Source organism: Terrapene carolina, unplaced genomic scaffold (assembly GCF_002925995.2).
Source record: "Terrapene carolina triunguis isolate 2854851 unplaced genomic scaffold, T_m_triunguis-2.0 Scaffold183, whole genome shotgun sequence".
Lineage (NCBI taxonomy): Eukaryota > Metazoa > Chordata > Testudines > Emydidae > Terrapene > Terrapene triunguis.
In genome coordinates, this window is record NW_020664534.1 from 4609337 (window position 1) to 4629484 (window position 20148).

Consider the following 20148-nt stretch of genomic DNA (forward strand, 5'->3'; position numbering starts at 1 on the left):
GCTATGCATCTGAAGAAGTGAGCTGTAGCCCACGAAAGCTTATGCTGAAATAAATTTGTTAGACTCTAAGGTGCCACAAGTACTCCTGTTCTTTTTGCGGATACGGACTAACACGGCTGCTACTTTGAAACCTATCCCACTGGAGCGCACCACTCCCTCCATTTTCCAAAGTGCGGGGGGTGGGGGGTATGTGTGAGAGAGAGAGAGAGAAAGACACACACACAGTGTGTGTGTGTGTGTGTGTGTGTGAGAGAGAGATGTGCATTGCCCCTTTAAGTACGCTGACCCCACTTTAACTACACTGCCTTTTTAAGTAGATAAGCAAGTTGAGACAGCAGCAGCTGCCAGCAAGCTCCCTCCACCCTGAGCCCTGTTCCCCCCACCCCCAAGCTCTGTGGAGATGGGGTACAGGAGCGGGGGGGGCAGGAATGGGGAAAGAGGGACACCCTGACATCAGCACCTCTCTTTCCCTCCACCCCCTGCACAGCAAGCAGGAGGCTCCCGGGAGCAGCTCCAAGGCAGAGGGCAGGAGCAGCACATGGCAGTGGGAGGGAGGGACACCTGAACTGCCCAGCAATTGATAGCCTGCTGGGCGGCTGCTGTACAGGGAACTTATGGGAGCTGATAGGAGGGCTGCCGGTCCACCCTGGTTCCAAGCCCCCACCAGCTAGCTCCAACGGGCTGCTCTTCCTGCAAGCAGTGGACAAGGAAGGCGGCTGCCAAACAACATTATAAGAGAGCATTGTGCAACTTTAAAAGAGAATGTTCTCTAATAGATCAGTGACGTTACAACGTTAACTGGGACGACGTTAAGTGAGGAGTTACTGTACTTACTAATGGCACAGCAATATGGGAGAAACGTAGCTCATCCCATAGAGTGCTCTGATTGGGTCCAACCGGAATGTTAAGAACACCAGTGAGATCCAAGGGGCCATCGATTGTGCATATAAAGAACTTACTGTGATGCTGATTCATGCATGTAAAGTAGAAATTTATATAACATGCAGCAATACCCATCTCTCTCTATATAAAAGCAAGACAGAAAATCAAGTGTAACTTCAATGATTTACCAGGATTTACCAGTCATTTTGTTTTAATTCAAGGTGTACCAGTACTGCACATTATAGAATATTATGTGTATATTAAATAATATCATACCTATTTATATACAAATAATGCACAGACATGCTGACACTGACATTTTTTTAGCTTTGATACTTCAAGATCAAAAACTGGATGTTTATAAACAGCTGACTACGATTTCTTCCATGATTTGTTTGCAAGAATACTCACAAGAAATGGCACAAAAATGGAAGAGGAAGTGGCAAGTGTGCCAATCCTCCCAAAACTAAACAGAATTTCACTAAATCAGGATTAAGAAAGTTTGAAACTTACATTCGCTTCTGCTTTAATACTCTCAAAGCCTTCTGTTTAACCATATTCTGAAAGAGAAATGACAGCCAGTTGTTAGTAAAAACAAAGGTAACAATTTAATTGCTCTGGGTTACACTATTACAATATTTAATGCATAAAATTATTTTTTATTTTTTTTACTGTGAGAGGTCCTTTCTTTAAATTTGTGAGAGCTGTTAAACACAGTTAACAGTCACAATGAATACTCATAATAAGTATTGAAACAGGCATATCTCTCTGTTGGTAATAATGAAACCCCATATAACTTCTCTTTAAATAAAGGAAAAACACACCCAAAAAGCAGAACACTCAGATAAATGGCAAATTTCTCTGGACATTACTTTTCAAAAACATTTCAATGGTCAGTATCAACCAAATAATGCTTTGTAAGGTGCTATCACTACATGCATGAAGAATTTCCATTCACTTTAAAACTCAAAACAAACTAAACTGTGTTAACAGTTGTTTCCTTTAGGTGTTTGCCCCATTTCTCAAGCTCATGGGGTTTCCCCCCCTCTAGCCATTTCTGAAAGATTTGGAACCTCCTCCATAGGCAACTAAACCAAGGAGCCTGCCCTGCAGACTTGACCTCAGAGCCGCAGGGGAAGGAGGGAGAGAAAGCAAGAAAAGGAACACAGACTCCCTTCTCCCAAGGAAGCCTACAGTTTTCACAGGGATACCCAGATTGTACTTCTAAGTTCTTGCATTTTCTCCCTGCTTCCTCCTCTCCCCACACCACTGTTCTCCATATTATGGTTTGCAAGCTCTACCCGAGAGAACCTTAAAGTAAGCAAACTGGTCCCACTTCCAACCTTACCCCTAACCACACTGAGATCTCATTTGCATCTCTCAGTTAAAAAAAAAAAAAGACAAAGTTTACATTTAGCATTTTACTGACATTTTAATGTTTCCCATGGTAGGTGTTCAATTTAGTGAAATCTGTGACAACTATGAAAAGAGAGACAGTGATTAGTGCAGAGGAAGACAATTTAACACAGTGTGACTGGATGGCCAGAGAGTGCTTGACCAAGCCTACCATCTCTAATAGCCTGATGTAGATATAAAAAGGAGGTAATAAAAGTATTTGACTTTGTAGCCAATTTTTTAGTTTTACACAGAGTAGCATTATGAAAATGCAACTTTATTTCAAGACTAGCAACCGATATGGCACAGATCTGGGAAATAGCTGAGAATACAGACAAGCTTATAGTATCCCACTCTCTCCCAAGATTACAGGAAGCACTTGTAATGATACTTCTAAGAACCTGGAGAACTGGTTATGACATTGCTCCATTATGTGAATTACTGAAAGTGTGAGTCACTTCACCTTCTCACGTGTACACCAAATAGGATTCTTACCTTTGCAGGCCCCTCCCTCATTTTCTTCATCTGATCTTTATACTTCGCCAGTTCTGCATCGAGCCTACTAATTTTCTTGTCAATTGACTCAGCTCTGCTATCCACCTGTGGTACAAGGAAGACAGACAAAAAATTCATTGCTAACACTCAAGATTTTTTCCAGGCACTTGTAGTCCTTGAAGTAAAATGTGTTCACACAGAGAGTTGCTGTTATACAAGCTAGACTTAAAATGTCAAAAGGTTTTTGGAAGGTACAATTAGATGACAAAAGGTGGCCAAGATTCCTCCTAATAGTCTGTTTTTTTAATTAATGCTTTCTTATTGACTTTATGTATTCAGAGAAGTGTCTCAAAGAAAACGTATGCTTTTCATTCTGTGAATCATTACTAGAGAGGGGCATACAATCATACTACATTTTTACTCAGTGGTATGACATTAAATTTGCAAATTCAATTTGTATCGTATCTGAATATAGGTAATCTGTCAACATTTTAATTCTGGCGCATTTATCCTTCTGTTAGACCCCTTTTTCCTCTAAACAAAGAGACAGTATATGCCAGCTTGGAGGAGGACATTGATAATATACTATTGCCAGGGGCATTTTCTATGCAGAGCAATTGATATTAGCTCTCTCCACACTAGAGACAAAATGCCTGGCTACAGCTAGCACTGAAAGATTTACTTTAAGCTTTCCAGTATGCCAGCTGTTTTATTAATAAAAGGAAAATAAATTGTACAACATTTTAAAAATATTGTACATTTATGGTGCCTTGAAACAACTCTTAAAGGGTCCTAAAGCTCTCCACAAACATCCATCTACCCTTTAACTCAACCATCACAAGGGTGGGAGGACAATTATTATTTGGACAACTAGCGCACATCATTCTGGATAACAGGATGACTAAATAAGACACTGAGGCAGACTCTCCTAATCTAATTATGTATGCCATAGAATCTAATGTACACAGAATAGACAGAACCTCAGTTTTAAGGTGATGTTGGAAAGATTCCTACATTGCAGAGTGCATGGAACTCAGTTTATCTGCCTCCAAAGGACTGAGCTGGCTGTATTGGGATTTAAACCACTGAGTCCAGAGTCTTTAAATTCTATGTTTAAACCACTGATATACAAAAAAGCGTGTGTGTACAAAGTAGGAGAAAATTCTCCACATAATCTAAGGAGAATCCCAGTTAACATACACAAAGGAGAAATGGATTTCACTATTAAATCATTTTCTTTCCTGTACAAGTGAATGATACAAGTACAGAGGCACTGCATTTATCTCCAGATGAAAGGCCCATGGTGAGAGTATCAAATTTATTCCAGAACAAAATATTAAACTTCTGTTTCTCATGACATATCTAAGATTCTAATTATGCCTTCTTGCGCCCCAAACTAAGCATTCTGACTACTTGTCTGAAGTAAACTACTAATTTCTGTTGTTTTACTGGAAAAAAAAAATTTACCAAACAGGAGTAAATAATAAGACGACAATGTACAATCCAATATAAACTGTCAGGAAAAAGAAAAGGGTGAAGAGTAGCCTTACATTTTCAGTAACTGTTTTGGGGTGAACCCTGACCTAATTTAAAATTGAATTACCTCTCCCAATAATTTGCATTCTTTTTATCAGTATATCAGCATAATTGAACTTGGTAAGGATTGTTATATTATGCATTACTTGTAGTCTATGCTGCACTAGGAATTATTTTTATATTGAAAAAGGTGAGGCTTAATTACCCTCTATCAACTCTTAAATTTTTATCATTGACACTAATTGTACCCTTACAGTCTATCCACAGACACCTGTTTAGTTGTCATACATTGCCGAGCAACTAGAAAAGAACAAACGTAAATATAAAGAAACGTTAAAAGGATTGAGGCAGCAGCTAAGACTATCCATCAAACAGTGTAAAGAAGTGTCCAAAATTGATAATGTAGTATTTAAATATTTATATGCATTAAACTAGGCAATTTTGAGAGCCTCACAATGTGTACACTATCTTCATCGCTGTACACTGCTCTCTATATTGACATTTTGAGGCCAATTAAAAAGCCACTACATCATCCCCTTCCTTATTATGGAATCTGTTATGTACATACTAAATAGTGTACCTGTTACACAAATGAGTTGTCTACAAGACTAGAGAAGATTTACTGTTTAAAGAATAATTCTACAGCATACCACTGAAAATCAGGCCAAGCACTTTTAGTTAGTAAAGTAATTGCAAGGAGCATCACTCAGTAGGAAAAGTTATCCCAGACACTGACCATGAACATCTCTTCCATTTGTTTATTTGTCCACTAGCATATGCAATTATCTGATGTGCACACACAGTTGATGCAATTGCATGTTAGGCACAGTTGAGCACCTAAATTCTGTTCTTAATAGGACCATCATTAGGTTGAAAAGGTAACAACTCATTGAGATGAATGGGGCAGTTTCTTTACAGGAATTGTTTCAGACTGTCTGCAGATTCCAGAAAACAGTTGTGAATCAGTTTTGTAGTAGTTTCAGTTCACATTTGGAAGGTTTCATTGCCGCCATAAGGGCTAAAAAGTCTATTTGTTTTTAGAATGCTGCATAATTTAAATCTTCCAAGAAGTTAGCCAAATACCTCAAAGCATCATATTCTTTTTCCTCATTTTTTAATTGTTTAATATATAGAGGAAAGGTATGATCCCTAAAGCAAAAGTTTTCTGGAAGATTGCATTTCATATATTTTTAGGGCCAAAAGGACCACCACATCATGTGGTCTGATCTCCTAAATGTCTTCCTAAATTTTCTTTCAAGAAGAACATTACAATAGCAGTCAGGCACTCAACTACATGTTTGACTGCTCTATTAATACTTCTCAACTTGTACTAGTTAAAGGACAATTAAACAAGCCCATCACATCTCTGTATGTCTTTACTCTGTTTTGCAGCAAGTTCGTCCATGGCAGAGATTGTGCTAAGAACAATCCCATCATTCTTCACCAGCCTGAGGATGGTATTCATGTGACTTGGCCACCCTTTGAACTGCATGGTGTGGGCTTCCTGCTGGGCCCAGTCCAGCTTTTCCACAATGTGCTGTTTGGGATTGGCAGGCAGTGGGGAGTTATGAGAGAACAAGAAAAGAAAGGAGGGGGGTGTGTGACAGCCCTTTGGAAGGATGAATAGAGTCGGTAACAACAGAGAAAACATTGAGGGACCAGGGCTCTGAGTGTGTCTGTCCATAGGAGTCTGAATATAGATGGGAGGGAGGGAGGGAAGGGGTCTCTCTCTCTCTCTCTCGGTGTTGCGGCATATTTCTCGAGAGGGTCTCCTCCTCTATAGGAGTCACTGTGTGTCTGTCTTGTGCTTGTGTGTCTCGGGTGGGAGTGGGGGTGAGGTGCCCCCTCCCCCCAGCTCTCTCCGTAGGTGTCTCTCTCTCTCAGTGGGGAGAGGGGAGCTGTGTCTCACTCTCGTGTCGCTGTGTGTTTCTCGGGGTGTGGCTCCCCGTATGGGTGTGGCTGGCTGGCGGCGGGGGGCGGGGAAGGGATTGTGTATCCCCGGGGGTGAGTCACACGCAAGTCCTGGTAACAACAACGGCCCGGTGCGGGGGGCGCACCCCGGCTGGAGATTTCCCCGCTAACCCGGGCCAGAGCCGCCTCGGCGACCCGAACACGGGATCGGGAGGGGCGGCCCGGCCGGTGCCCGCCCGGCTGGCCCCGCCCCCGCTCACACACTCACCGTCCCGATACAATCGGTGAGGTTCGGCGGCGGCACTTTAGGCTTCGATTTCCCGAAGAATCGATTCATCGCGGCGGCCTCAGAGCGGGACGGACACAAGCGGCGGCGGCAGCGACTCTCCCAACCCGGAAACGCTCCGTCTCGCCGCCCCTCCCCCGCTGCCGTGCGCTCTGCGCCGGCGCTAGTGACGCCTCACCCGACAGCCAATCCGGGAAGGCAGAGGGCGGGACACGTCTGGATAAGGGCGGAAGTGAGGAAGGAAAGCGCCGCTCTCGGCTCTTCCGCCCAGCTGCGTGAGCAGCGATTGGCCCTGGATGTGGGGGCGGGGCTAAAGGGGGCAGCTGGGGACAGAGACGCCAATCAACCTGCCCCCAGCCCGACCGGCTCCTTCCACCGCGCCTCTGAGCGGCGCCGCCCAAAGCCCCTGGCCCGCCCGGCGCGCTCCGCAGGCCGCGCCCTTCGCCCCCGCCCCGGGGGGAGCGAAATCCCCCTTCGGGGGGGGGGGGTGTGTGTCCTCCGGGTTCCGTCCCCAGGGGAGCGCCCTGAGTCCCCGGGTGCTAGGTGCCTTCAGCAGCGCAGCGCTCCAGGAGTGGGCTGGCGGCTCCAGGAATTAAAGACGAAGCTTTAATTAAAGGCTGTCATGGGATGTAACCGCCAGGAATACGTCTAAGCAAAATGGGCAACCCCCTTCCTTCTGCCAAACCTGCCCCCTACAGGGAAGTGCTAAGGGTTCGAAAGTTACAGCTCGCAGGAAGCACGATAAAGGTCAATGGAGTATCACTCACTCTGCTGACTTCCATCAGTAGAGCAAAGAACCTCACCCCTCATGGATGGAGCTTTCAGTGCCTGCTTGCAGAAGGGCAAACGGTCTACTGAGTGGAGAACATGTATTGCCACCACTCAAGAAGCCACCTTTTGACAGACACACAAAGGCAATACTTCAAACCTTCAATTTTTAGTTAAGATTATTGAAAAGGTTAGGGCAAGTCAGCTGTGAGCATGCAGTTGTTTCAAATCTCCTGGAACTTTGTCAATCTGAATACAATAGAACCTCAGAGTTACGAACACCTCAGGAATCAAGGTTGTTCATAACTCTGAACAAAACATTATGGTTGTTCTTTCAAAAGTTTACAACTGAACATTAACTTAATACATCTTTGAAACTTTACTATATAGAAGAAAAATGCTGCTTTTAACCATCTTACTTTAAATGAAATAAGCACAATTTCCTTACCTTGTCAATTTTTTTTTCTAAAATTTTCTTTTATTCTAACCATACTGTACTGTATTTGCTTCCCCCCGCTGCCTGATTGTATACTTCTGGTTCCAAATGAGGTGTGTAGTTGACCAGTTTGTAACTCTGGTGTTCATAACTCTGAGGTTCTACTGTACCAGATTTGGTTATGGAATGCAGATCACACTAGTGATCTGCTCCTGCTGATGAAGATCGGGTGTACATGCTGATAATATCAGATCTATCAACTGCCTTCAATACTGTTGGTCACTCACCTATAGACCATAGCAAGATTTGCCAGGGCTGCTTTTTTGTGGCTCAATTCCTTCTTTGCCATGCATTCTCAAAGGGAGGCAGTGGGCAATTATTTCTCCTACCTGAGGGTGCTATAGATTCATAGATTCCAAAGCCAGAATGGACCATTGTGATCATCTAGTCCAGGGGTGGGCAAACCTTTTGGCCTGAGGGCCACATTGGGGAATAGAAATTGTATGGCGGGCCATGAATGCTCACAAAATTGTGGTTGCGGTGCGGGAAGGGGTGCAGGTTCCAGCCGGGGGTGCGGGCTCTGGGGTGGGGCTGCGGATGAGAGGTTTGGGGTGCAGGAGGGTGCGCCGGGCTGGGATCGAGGGCGGGAGGGGGATCAGGGCTGGGACAAGGGTGCGGGCTCTGGGGTGGGGCTGGGAATGAGAGGTTTGGGGTGCAGGAGGGTGCTTCAGGTGGGATCAAGGGGTTTGGAGAGCAGGAGGGGGATCAGGGCTGGGGCAGTGGGTTGGGGCATGGGGAGAGGCTCAGGGATGCAGGCTTTGAGCGGCGCTTACCTCAAGCAGCTCCCGGCAGTAATGACATGTCCCTTCTCTGGCTCCTACGCAGAGGCACGGCCAGGCGGCTCTGCACGCTCCCCCATCTGGAGGCACCGTCCCTGCAGCTCCCATTAGAGCGCTTAGGAGCTGGAGCGGGACCATGCCATGGTTCATGCTGCAGCTTCCGGGAGCCACATGGTGCAGCCCCTGACCCAGTGCCCTGGCTGGAGTGCCGGAGTGCCCAACGGGAGCTTGCGGGCTGCCTTAAAATGGCTCGCAGACTGGATGCGGCCCACGGGCCATAGTTTGCCCACCCCTGATCTAGTCTGATCTCTTGTGTAACAGAGGCCATAGAACTTACCCATCATATACAAAGTTCCGCAATGTCTCATCTTGTTCAATATGCCTTATGTCTTCATTTCATCTAATCCAACGAAGTCTGTTAGCTAGCCCTCAGCCAAGCACTGGGTAAGGTATCAGGCTCCAACCGACAAAAATATCTACCTCTTTAGCTGAGGATGTATGTCTGCCATTTGTTGTTTTGGCACACATTTCTCGGTATTACTAGATCAGGTTACCGCAACTTCCACTATTTAATAAAGGCTGCGAACAAAATAGTCTGAAATTTGATGTCCTTTAGGATACACAAAGTTTTTATATATTTAATTTTTGAGAAGTTAGGTAAAACATTGGAAGGCAAATTTAAAGTTGGGTTTCTTGGCATTGACAATGCAGGTGCTTGGTTTACAAATATTAAAATTACGTTCTGCAAAATATAAATACATTTTCAAGGACATCTCATAAATTAGTCATTCATCTTTATTCTTGAACAGTTACCTTTTGGTTTAAAGCAGGCAATCCAGTACTGGAAGGCTCCTATACTTTAAATTAGCTAATCAAATGATCTATAAAGGAAGTAATTTACAGTATTTCTTTATGTTTTGTTTCAATAATAAAAGACGCATTGCCTTTTATTACATAGAGTTAATTGTATAGATCAGGGGTTGGCAACCTTCAGAAGTGGTGTGCCGAGTCTTCATTTATTCACTCTAATTTAAGGTTTCGCGTGCCAGTCATACATTTTAACGTTTTTAGAAGGCCTCTTTCTAAAAGTCTTTAATATATAACTAAACTATTGTTGTATGTAAAGTAAATAAGGTTTTTAAAATGTTTAAGAAGCTTCATTTAAAATTAAATTAAAATGCAGAGGCCCCTGGATCGGTGGCCAGGACCCAGGCAGTGTGAGTGCCACTGAAAATCAGCTCGCGTGCCGCCTTCGGCACGCGTGCCATAGGTTGCCTACCCCTGGTATAGATATTGCTCTGGAAGCACCATCCTTTCAAGTATGCAATTATTTTCGAGGACATGCATCTAAACTACATAAATAATGAGAACAACAAGGAGTCTGGTGGCACCTTAAAGACTAACAGATTTATTTGGGCATAAGCTTTCGTGGGTAAAAACCAACTAAATCTGTTAGTCTTTAAGGTGCCACCAGACTCCTTGTTGTTTTTGTAGATACAGACTAACACGGCTACCCCCTGATAAATAATGAGGTATCTCTGGCAATGAGATGCAGTTGGATGAATCAATCTTTTTGGAATATTTATTATATTTGCATATATTTATTATATTAGAACAATTTCCTCATATAACCTTATGACCCATATGGAAAAGCACTTCAATCATAATATAAGTGGCCATGAAAAACAAAGTGAGCTGCAAAATATTTTGTTTTATACAATTTAATGTTTTTCCTTTTAAGTACACTTGTTAAAATTACTGAGGACCTAGCATATCTTTAGGCTTCACCCACTGATCAAATTGTTCTGATGTAAGAAATCCAAGCTTAATAGCTGCTTCTTTTAGTGTTGTCCCTTCTTTGTGTGCTGTTTTGGCAATCTTGGCTGCCTTGTCATATCCTGTAATTAAAACAAAAGAAACATCAGATTAATCATGATTTTGGCCACTATGTGTTCAGAAGACCTGTTAAAGGAGACAACTTGGTCTATTCGGAACTACTGCTACTATATTTTACTTAATTTGAAGTCACGAATGTTGGTTTAAAGCAGTATAACCCCCCCCACCCCCAAAATTAAAAGATATTCTGGTAATAAAACATTTAGGTAAATTTGATGTGACATAAAATTAAATTAGGCTTGTTGCCACTCAATTCAATGACTTTCCTTAAACATTTCATGATCATCTATTGCCACATTTCTTGCTATGAAATTTTAACCGCTAGAGACCAGTATTTTCAAAAAAGCCTATAGGTATGGCTATTGTGAACAGGGCATTTCTTTTCTGCTGACTGTGCTCAGTGGTAGTTTATCTACTCTTTGGGATCTTATACAGAGTAAATTCATTTCCACACGCAGTGAAAGAACTAGTTAATTGGAACACACAAAAATGCAGTTAATGATTGGGTTTTCTGTGTCTTTTATGAAGAGCTTCCATGAACAAACATTTAAAAACATAAAATATAAGTATAGCAGAATAGTCATGCAGGAGAAGTAATCCAACTTCTAAGAGACATAAATGTTGCCACCTAGTGGCATGACTCAAAATGAACAGCTCTGTAGTTGATCTATATTAAAAATAATATTCAGTGACAAGCTCAACTCTTGGGTAGGAAGAGTTAAAATTTCACCACTGAATCCCATTAAGTTTAACACCAAAAAACCCAAACTGAATAAAACTAATGCACTACCATCAAAGAAAGTAATTATAGGAAACAAAAGAAATAGATTCAAAAGGAACAATATAATAGGTGACTGATATCAGGAATATAATTTTTCAAGTTTTACTAAACAAACGAAAAAGACAGTTACTTGCTGATACTGTAACTGTTGTTCTTAGAGACATGGGTGCAGAGGCGCATTCCACCCTGGGGTGAGTGTGCTGTGCGCACCAGAGTCAGAGAACTTTGCCTAGCAGTAAACATAGGGTCAGCACTTGTGTTTCCCGGGCCTTATCCCTTCCCCAGGCTATTTAATGGTGGCACTACCCCAACTCCCCTCAGATCCTTTGCACAGAATGCCAAGAATTGAGACTCCAATGCAGAAGGGACCAAAGATGGGTCATGGGATACACATCTGCACCCACATCTAGAACAACAACAGTTACAATACCAGGAAGTAACAGTCTTCACTTCTTTGAGTTGCAGATGTGTATTCCACTCAGGTGACTCAAATCAGTATCAGAAAGAGGTGGGGCTTGGAGTCTATTTAAAGAGTGCCTGCAAGACTGCCTTCCCAAAATTTGCATCTGATCAGGATGCAGACATAAAAGTATAAAGCTTGGTAAAAGTATGTACCGAAGACAAAGTAGCAGCCCTGAAAATGTCCAATATCAAAATATCACTGTGAAAAGTGATCAAAGCTGCTTGTGACATTGTCAAATGGGCTCTTAACCTCTGTGGAGGTGGAGTTCAAGTTATTTAAAACTGTAGCGACACAGGATGTTAACCAACTGGAAATTGTCTGTGTGGAGACGGCTTGATCACTCTTGTGTTCCACAAAGGAAATAAAAAGACAAGGTGGTGAATGAAATAGCTTGGTTCTTTTTATGTGAAATGCCAAGCATCACCTCACATCTAAGGAGTGAAGATGCTGTTCATCAGCATTCGAATGAAGTTTGGGAAAAAAAAGATATAGGTAAGTAAATTGTCTCGTTAAGATGCAATAGTGGCACCACCTTAGAGAACAGGACTAACACAGCTGCTACTCTGAAACCCACCTTAGAGAGAAATTTATGATGAGATCTCAAGGCAACCTTGTCCTTGAAAAACTGGGTATACTGAAAGCCCACCATTAGGGCCTGCAGCTCAATAACTCGTCCCACAGAAGTTATGGCCATAAGAAATGCTGTCTTTTGGCACAGGAGAGAGAGAACAAGTTGCCACACCCCAAGGGGGCCCATTGGGAATACGCATACTGTTGGCCAGTAGGTACTAGGCCAGGAACCCCTATCCCTACTGCGGTAACAGCACTGATATTTGGTACTGATGGTGATGGGAGGACAGTCTTCAGGATTGCTGAGAACTGTGCTTGGACAGCAAAGAAGAAGAGGAAGATGTCCTCAATCTTGACAAGCCTCCAGTAGTCATCCAGTGATAGTGAAAGAGCCACCCCCCCTCCCCCCAAAGGAGCAAGCAAGGAACCAGCCTAATCCAAAAACCAATAAGGAGATGATATCAGTACTGAGGATGAATGAGAAGTTGGTGCCTTCAGTACTGAAAGAGGCATTGCAGTTCCACTCAGTCCCAGAGCAAACAGACATTGAGCGGAAGTAGTACCAATCCTAAAGATAAAGTCTGCAGCAAAGATATAGTCAGTGCCAAAGACAGCGTCTGCACCGATGGGTCCCTCAGTACCAAACAAGATGTTGACTGCAACTCCGAACTCTGGTTCTCAGGTGGAACGTAATACAGTGCCAAGGTACGAAACAATCTGCAACCAAACCAGATGATGCCGAGGGCACAGAAAAAGCAGCTGCCAAATGCTCCTGAATTATTAGGGAATCAAGAATGGAGAGGCAGAGCAGGTCTGACATTGCCTGGTAGACCAATGACATAGAAACAGGCAGTGCTGATGCAGGATGTGGTTGGTACCTAACTCAGACTCTCATGGCCAGTACCGAGTCAATGGTACAAATGTCTAACTGATCATGGGGAAGTACCAGGGAGTGGTTAGGTGGCCCAGCTCCATCTCGAATACCGGAGGATTCACAGTGCCAGTCAGTACTCCTCTTAAAAAGACAAGGAGGCATCTCACCAAGTCCTGGATGGTCTCAGTTCATCTTGTGAGACCTCTTTCTTGGAGGACAAAAGAAAGGAGAACAATCCCAATTCCCACTACGGGAAGCACCAGACCCCAAGCTGGGAGCTACATTCTGGGCCAGCTCTGAAGGAGAGTGCAGGTCCAGGCAATCTGCAGAGGTCCCCAGTGCTGAAGCGGTCCTCATGGCCTGCTCTAAGCGGTGCTGCTTCAGACACAAGTCCCTCACCACGTGAATTCTCCTTTTAAACAACACGGAGCACCTCTCTTCCATCTGACCTTCTCCTGTGCACAACAAACACCACAGGTCGGGGTCACTGTTGGGGATAGACATCCCACATGATGGACAATGTTTAAACCTCACTGAGGGCATCACCCAGGGTAAATATCAATCAACCGTAACCTACTAATACAACTAAACCTAAGGGTACTACTAAACTACACTAAAACTACATACACCTCTACCTTGATATAACGCTGTCCTCGGGAGCCAAAAAATCTTACCGCATTATAGGTGAAACTGCGTTATACTGAACTTGCTTTGATCCACTGGAGTGCCCAGCCCCTCCCCGGAGCACTGCTTTACCGCGTTATATCCGAATTCGTGTTATATCGGGTCGCATTATATCAAGGTAGCGGTGTACAATAAAACTCCAGAAAACAGAGAAACAACCACACCAAACGCTCGGACTATAGCTGTGGGCAGTAAAGGGACAAAGAGATCAGGGTGGCAGCACCCTTAAATAGCCTGGGGAGGGGCTAAAGGCCAGAGGCATGAGTGCAGCGCCACCTACAGGCAAAGTTCTCCAACTCTAATGCACTTGGCATGTGCACAACTTGAGTGGAATACACATCTGCAACCACTTGAAGAACTGCTCTTTATCTACTTCTGATTAAGAAAAGGTTGTGGTAGTTATTAATATTTATACAATATTATTAGTTCATAAAATTGTGAAGAGGATAACAGCTAGAGTTTATATGTCTGGGGAAGACAAACTGTAGAAATGGACTTAGATAAGCTTGAAGATCCCTTTCCTCCATCATCCTCGCAGACAAGAAATCCCACCCATATCTTAGCCTGTAAGAGAGTTTCTGTATCTTTGGTGCTGACATTGCTTCATCAGGCTGCTGGCATGCTAGCCAGCTTCTATATCGATACACCTCAGCAGTATTTACATTCATGTTCATCAACAGTGCCTGATGCAAAGGCTTCTGGGATATACATGCTGTTCAGTGTGTACAGTGTGATTAAACAAGATAGAAGAGGAATTATTGTGTGGATGGATGAGGCAAACAGGTAGGCAGGACCAAGTGCAAGATAAAGCACAACCTCACTAAGGCAAACTCAAAAGCGAGACACTGAGTACTACTGAATTTTGTGAGTGAACAATAAAAAGGATAATACATCACAAGGTGTACTTCATTTAATTCATCTTTTGTACTTCCCGTATTTCCCGTGACCCATCCCTGACTTTTACTAAAAATATCCGTAACAAAAACTTAGCCTTACTCATGAGTCTGGGATATACATGTTCCCCTATCAACACAGGGCCTTGATTGTGTAATTGTCTACACTAGTTTTCTATAACATCATAATGTAATGGAATTCTTCAAAATATGTACGTAAACAATTAGAAATAGTCTTATGTAAAAAAAAAAAAAAGTTTCCTGGCCATAATGAACTCTCTTATTAATTCAGTTTGTTTGTCAAAGAAAAAACTAATTTTTGATCAAGCACTTGAGTGCATTCTTCATCAAAGAACAAAATAGAAGGAGGTCTGAAACACTGTACCTTGTTAAGCAGAATAATCTACTGCTTGGTTATTCACAGTAACGGTCACTATGTATTTTTTTGAGAAGTTTACATATTCTAATGAATAGATATCAGCCTTAGACTTTTACCTATGTGGGGATTAAGCGCCGTCACCAACATCAAAGACTCGTTCATTAGTTTGTTGATCCTCTCCGTGTTGGCTTGGATTCCGACCACACAGTTGTCAGTGAAGGAAACAGAAACATCTCCAAGGAGCCTTGCAGAGTTTAATACATTTTTAATCTAAAAAATGCAGAAAGTTATTAGATGCAGCTATTAACATTTTCGTTATCTGATGCATCATTTCTTAAAAACCTTATGATCCATTCATTTGACAGTACATCTTTAGCAAAGGATTGTGTGCTGTACTGTACTCTCTTCCTTTTGCGATAGAAATTGAGTCACTGATATTTAAAAAAAGCACTTTATGTGAAGCATTTCATATCCTGAAGAACACTTAAGTGCAGTAGACATTATCCATACTACTGAATATATAAGCAAAGCATCTTTGTCAACTACTTAGAAATCAATAGATTAAAAATGTGCTATGTAAGTGCTAGATTTCAGAAAGAAAAGTGTGAATTTTACACACATCAATAAAAGATATTTAAAATTATTAAGTGGATGCACAATTGGCATACCCCCTGGCAGTCAATTACCCCAAAACAGCATCCAATTGATAGCACTAAAGCCAAAGTTTAGTAAAGAATAATAATGGAAACGGACACCTATATCTCCTATTGGAAATATCACTGTAGCTGTTCAGTATGCTATTATTATTGTCAAAATTAGATAGAGACTTTGAAGAAAGACGCTTTTTCAAATGAAAAAATTTCCTTACTAGGTCTATTTAGGAGATTCATAGACAAGTACATACAGCTTTTAATAGTCTTTTCATTTTGTTTAAAACACCCTTGAACAGCATGAAAAAAAAGTAGCAGACAGTAAATGGCCAGGTGCAAGAAAATAAAATACTGCTTGCTACATCCCCCTCGCTGTTCTTACTGCCCTGACCTTTCTGCTATAATGTAGCTTATTCTGCAAGCCCAGCACCACTGTTATTTTAATGATTTCTCCTGCTGTATCGTCTACCTTATTTTTTCTTCTTGTTTTGACTTTTTGGTCTTCCTTCTCCACAATTCCCTGTTTTTATGCTTTTGCCTCTATTCTTTCCCTCAATTTCTCCTCTGTTCATTCCTCCTCCTCCTCTCCTCTTCCTAACTCTCCCTTCATGGAGTAAGATAGACCCCTCAGTCCTTTGTTTTCTTTCCCCACCTACACTAAACAGGTTTCCTTCTATTTCTCCATGCCCTGCACAATCCAGTCTAGAGGGAAGAATAAGCACCCAGACAAGATAGGTGTGCAAATGAACTACTTGTTGCCTTGACACCTCCCAGAAGCAGAATGAATCTGACATGTGGTTTCAACTCTCACAAAATTTTTACTGGAAGTAATATAGGTATGATTTAGCCTGAAATTTCAAGTGTCAAAGTGATTAACTGCGTATGCTATATACTCCTCCGCTCAGCTGTGCCTCTGCCTTTAAACACAGTAAGGAAATGGTCACATTAAGATTCTGATGTGTCCTCCTAGGAAATGCATAAGATAAATATTTTAGAGGCCTCGAGCCCAAGATTATTATCCTGAATTTACATTTTAAACATTTGTAATGTGAATCTGAACAGTTAATTAATTTAATGGTACAATGGTAAGTGGCTTTCCAGGCAATTGGGGTGTGTACTGCAGGAAGGCCAAAGGGACTGCACAACAAAACAAAGTCTTCTGGGCACTGGAATGGAAAACAGGAATTCCTCATTTCCAAACGTCAGCTCTGACACAGATCCTTTTTGGCTTTAAACAAGTTACTTATTCTTGCTGCCTCAGTTTTGCCATCTGCCCTTTTCGCCTAGGGGCACTATGATAACTAGAGTTTATAATGCATTTCTATGACAAAGTGCTACAAAAACTCAATTCTTACATATTGGACAGCCAGTTATCTCTCAAAATGATGAGCTATTTGATTTATCATCAAGCAGAATTTAAGATTCTTCTAAAATTAATATTCTCTGCCTCTCTGGTGCTTGTGCTGTCCAAGCAATCACTGAAATTCTTCCCTAAGGATATACAGTAAGATAACCATTTTTTTTAATTAAAAAAAAAAAAATTTAAAATGTTTTGAGCTTACAATCATGGGCTTGAAAACATTCAGTTCAAAATGTCCATTGCTGCCTCCCACTGTAACAGCAACATGATTTCCCATCACTTGAGCTGCCACCATGGTTACAGCCTCACACTGGGTAGGGTTTACTTTTCCTGTTGGGGAGGCAAGGGGAAAGTATTTAAAAAAAAAAAAAAAAAAAAAAGTTCTCCAGTTTTTGTTTTCTGAATTTAAATCCTCAGAAATGGTAAATGTGATTTCAAGAAACATGTAAAAAAGTCAGCAGTCAAGCAGTGAACAACTTACAGGCACAGATTTATTAAACCCACTGCACTTTTCTGATAACAACTAGGATTTGTTTATGGTGTGAGAAGCCTGTCAGACATTTACCTTGTATGTCCTTGACAACTGTTTGCCTCCCAGAACGCCTTGCTACTCAAGACAAAGGTTATTATTCTGAAACTTACTCCCCTTCCTACCTCCCACAAAACAATCAAAACTTTTTAAAAATTACATTTCTCCCCTTTCTTTGAGGAGGAAAGGAGGAGCTGCAAGATCACACTTTAAAGCAGGGCTGTCCAAACTTTGTTAAGATGAGGGCTGCACTGGCAACCTTCCAGGAGCACATGAACTGTGCCGTTGGCTGCCACCCTTATCCTCAATATGGAGAAGTGACCTGCAAAGACTTCATTTACTTCAGGGAAAAGAAATCAGAAACAAAGGCCATTTCGATCAGAAAATTATTGTGCATGTTTCAATCCTAAATCCCCTCCCATTTAAAAATATTCTGCAGAAGGAAAAAACCACAACCTGCCACAATGGCTTGTATTTATATGTGGAACTAAACAGACAAAGATCACACACACAAGCACCTATTATATCTGCAAGTAATCAGTTCAACACATGAAGGGCCTGCTTTGAATTACTTTTTAGAAAGGAGAAGAAGAATAGTTTTCAAAGTCCTTATTCCCCTCCCTTGCTGCTCTTCCTCATGCAATCTTCACCTGGTTGGGAGGGAAGGATGAAATTTAGTCCACAGTCCCCAAGCCAATCCACCTTTGTTTTTTCAAACTGAATAAGATATGCTATTTGTACTCAGAGGGTAAATCTAAAAATCTGTGACAATAAAAACCTTTGCATAAAAAATGCACTCTTCCAAGACGCTTGCCAACTAAACCTTTATATCGCATCTCTCCAAAGCATACTCTCTCACACACACACACGTACGTTATAAAGCAAATAATTTTACTTGCACACATTTTTGTGGACAAAAATGGAGGATTAGTGACGGTCAAACTGCATCATTTCAGTGCTTCATACCATTTTACCAATCAACTCTGTCATAGTTCTATACATACTTGTTAACAATTATTACTCTTACATTTGTGTAGAAAAGTAATTTGTTATTGGATACAGTACCTGGCATAATGCTGCTTCCAGGTTCATTTTCAGGCAGGATGAGTTCCCCTAGACCAGAGCGTGGTCCAGAACCCAAGAAACGAATATCATTAGCTATCTTCATCATACTGCAAGCCACAGTGTTCATTGCCCCACTGAGTTCAACTAGAGCATCGTGAGCAGCAAGAGCTTCAAATTTATTTGGAGCAGTGATGAAAGGCAAGCCTATGGAGAAATGAGTATTAAAGGTTTTTGAGGCATAATCATTAGTTAAAGCAGCATGCCCTTAGCCAAAGCTCTTGAAATGCTGTCTAGTTAATACAAAAATCATAAAATAGATAATATAAAAGTAAAAATATTAAGCAGCCAAGTCAAGCAGAATGTTTTCTTCTCCAGACTTATGACAACCAAGAGTTTCCTAAAGAAAAGTTCTTGTCATGGTGGTATTGTTTGAGAAAAAACTGTTACCTACCTTTCTGTAACTGTTGTTCTTTGAGATGTGTTGCGCATGTCCATTCCACTGTAGGTGTGTGCGTGCCTCATGCACAGTTGTCGGAAAATGTTTTGCCTCAAAAGTACTCATGTGCAACACATCTCAAAGAACAACAGTTACAGAAAGGTAGGTAATAGTTTTTTCGTCAAACAATACCACCATGACAAGTACTCAAACACCCTGTCACCACATGCCACTGCATCACCCCCCTCAGCTCCTTCGTACTTGACAGACTATGATAGAGAGGGGAAGGAGGGGAGGTCATGGAATGGATATGTGCAAAATATCTCAAAGAACAAGTTACAGAAAGTGGGTAACTTTTTTTGTTCTTCAAGTGCTTACACATGTCCATTCTATTGCAGGTGACTCACAGGCAGACAAACATGGAGATAGACTTGCAGTCTACCTGAACAGTGATTGTAGGACAACCTCTCCGAAATTGGCATCATCCCTGGACTGACAGGAAATGGCATAATGAAAAGCAGAAGTGTGGACTGATGGCCAAGTTGCTGTTTTACAAATTTCTATGATTGTCACTTGCACCAAGAAAGCTGCCAAAGTTGCTTGTGCTCCAGCAGAATACACCAATACTTTAGCTGGTGAGTCTATATTAGCCAACTGGTAGCATAAACAAATGCAGAAAGAGATCCAAGATGAGATTCTCTGAGTGGAAACTGGTCTGCCCTTAGCTCTGTCCGCAACCACAATGAATGTGTGAAGGATCTAAAGGACTTAGTACACTCCTGGTAGAAAACTAAAGCCCTTCTCACATCTAATAAATGAAGTACCTCTTCATCTCTATGCTCATGGGATGTCGGTAAATAGATCGCCTGGTTAACATGAAAATAAGAGACTACCTTTATGAGAAGTTTTGGGTGAAGGCAAAGAAACTTATCCTTATGGAAAACAGTATTGGGAATTTCTGACAATTGGGGTCTCAACTTGTTCATCCTTCTGGCTGAATAATGGCAACAAAAAAATGCT

The 20148-nt window shown here is 41.9% G+C and overlaps 2 protein-coding genes across 2 annotated transcripts in view; both read right to left on the minus strand.

Annotated features, from left to right (window-relative positions):
• CHMP5 (charged multivesicular body protein 5) overlaps positions 1–6629 on the minus strand; it is a 16519-nt gene extending 9890 nt beyond the window's left edge. The window contains exons 1-3 of the mRNA XM_024200519.2: positions 6488–6629; positions 2773–2877; positions 1396–1442 (exon numbers count right to left, since the gene is read on the minus strand). Of these exons, the coding sequence (XP_024056287.2) occupies positions 1396–1442; positions 2773–2877; positions 6488–6556 (221 nt within the window). The 5' untranslated portion in view covers positions 6557–6629. The remainder of the gene's footprint in view (positions 1–1395; positions 1443–2772; positions 2878–6487) is intronic.
• A 3478-nt stretch (positions 6630–10107) lies between these two features.
• FH (fumarate hydratase) overlaps positions 10108–20148 on the minus strand; it is a 36482-nt gene continuing 26441 nt past the window's right edge. Inside the window, exons 7-10 of the mRNA XM_026654153.1 lie at positions 18693–18896; positions 17301–17428; positions 15205–15358; positions 10108–10446 (exon numbers count right to left, since the gene is read on the minus strand). Coding sequence (XP_026509938.1) covers positions 10304–10446; positions 15205–15358; positions 17301–17428; positions 18693–18896 — 629 coding nt within the window. The 3' untranslated portion in view covers positions 10108–10303. The remainder of the gene's footprint in view (positions 10447–15204; positions 15359–17300; positions 17429–18692; positions 18897–20148) is intronic.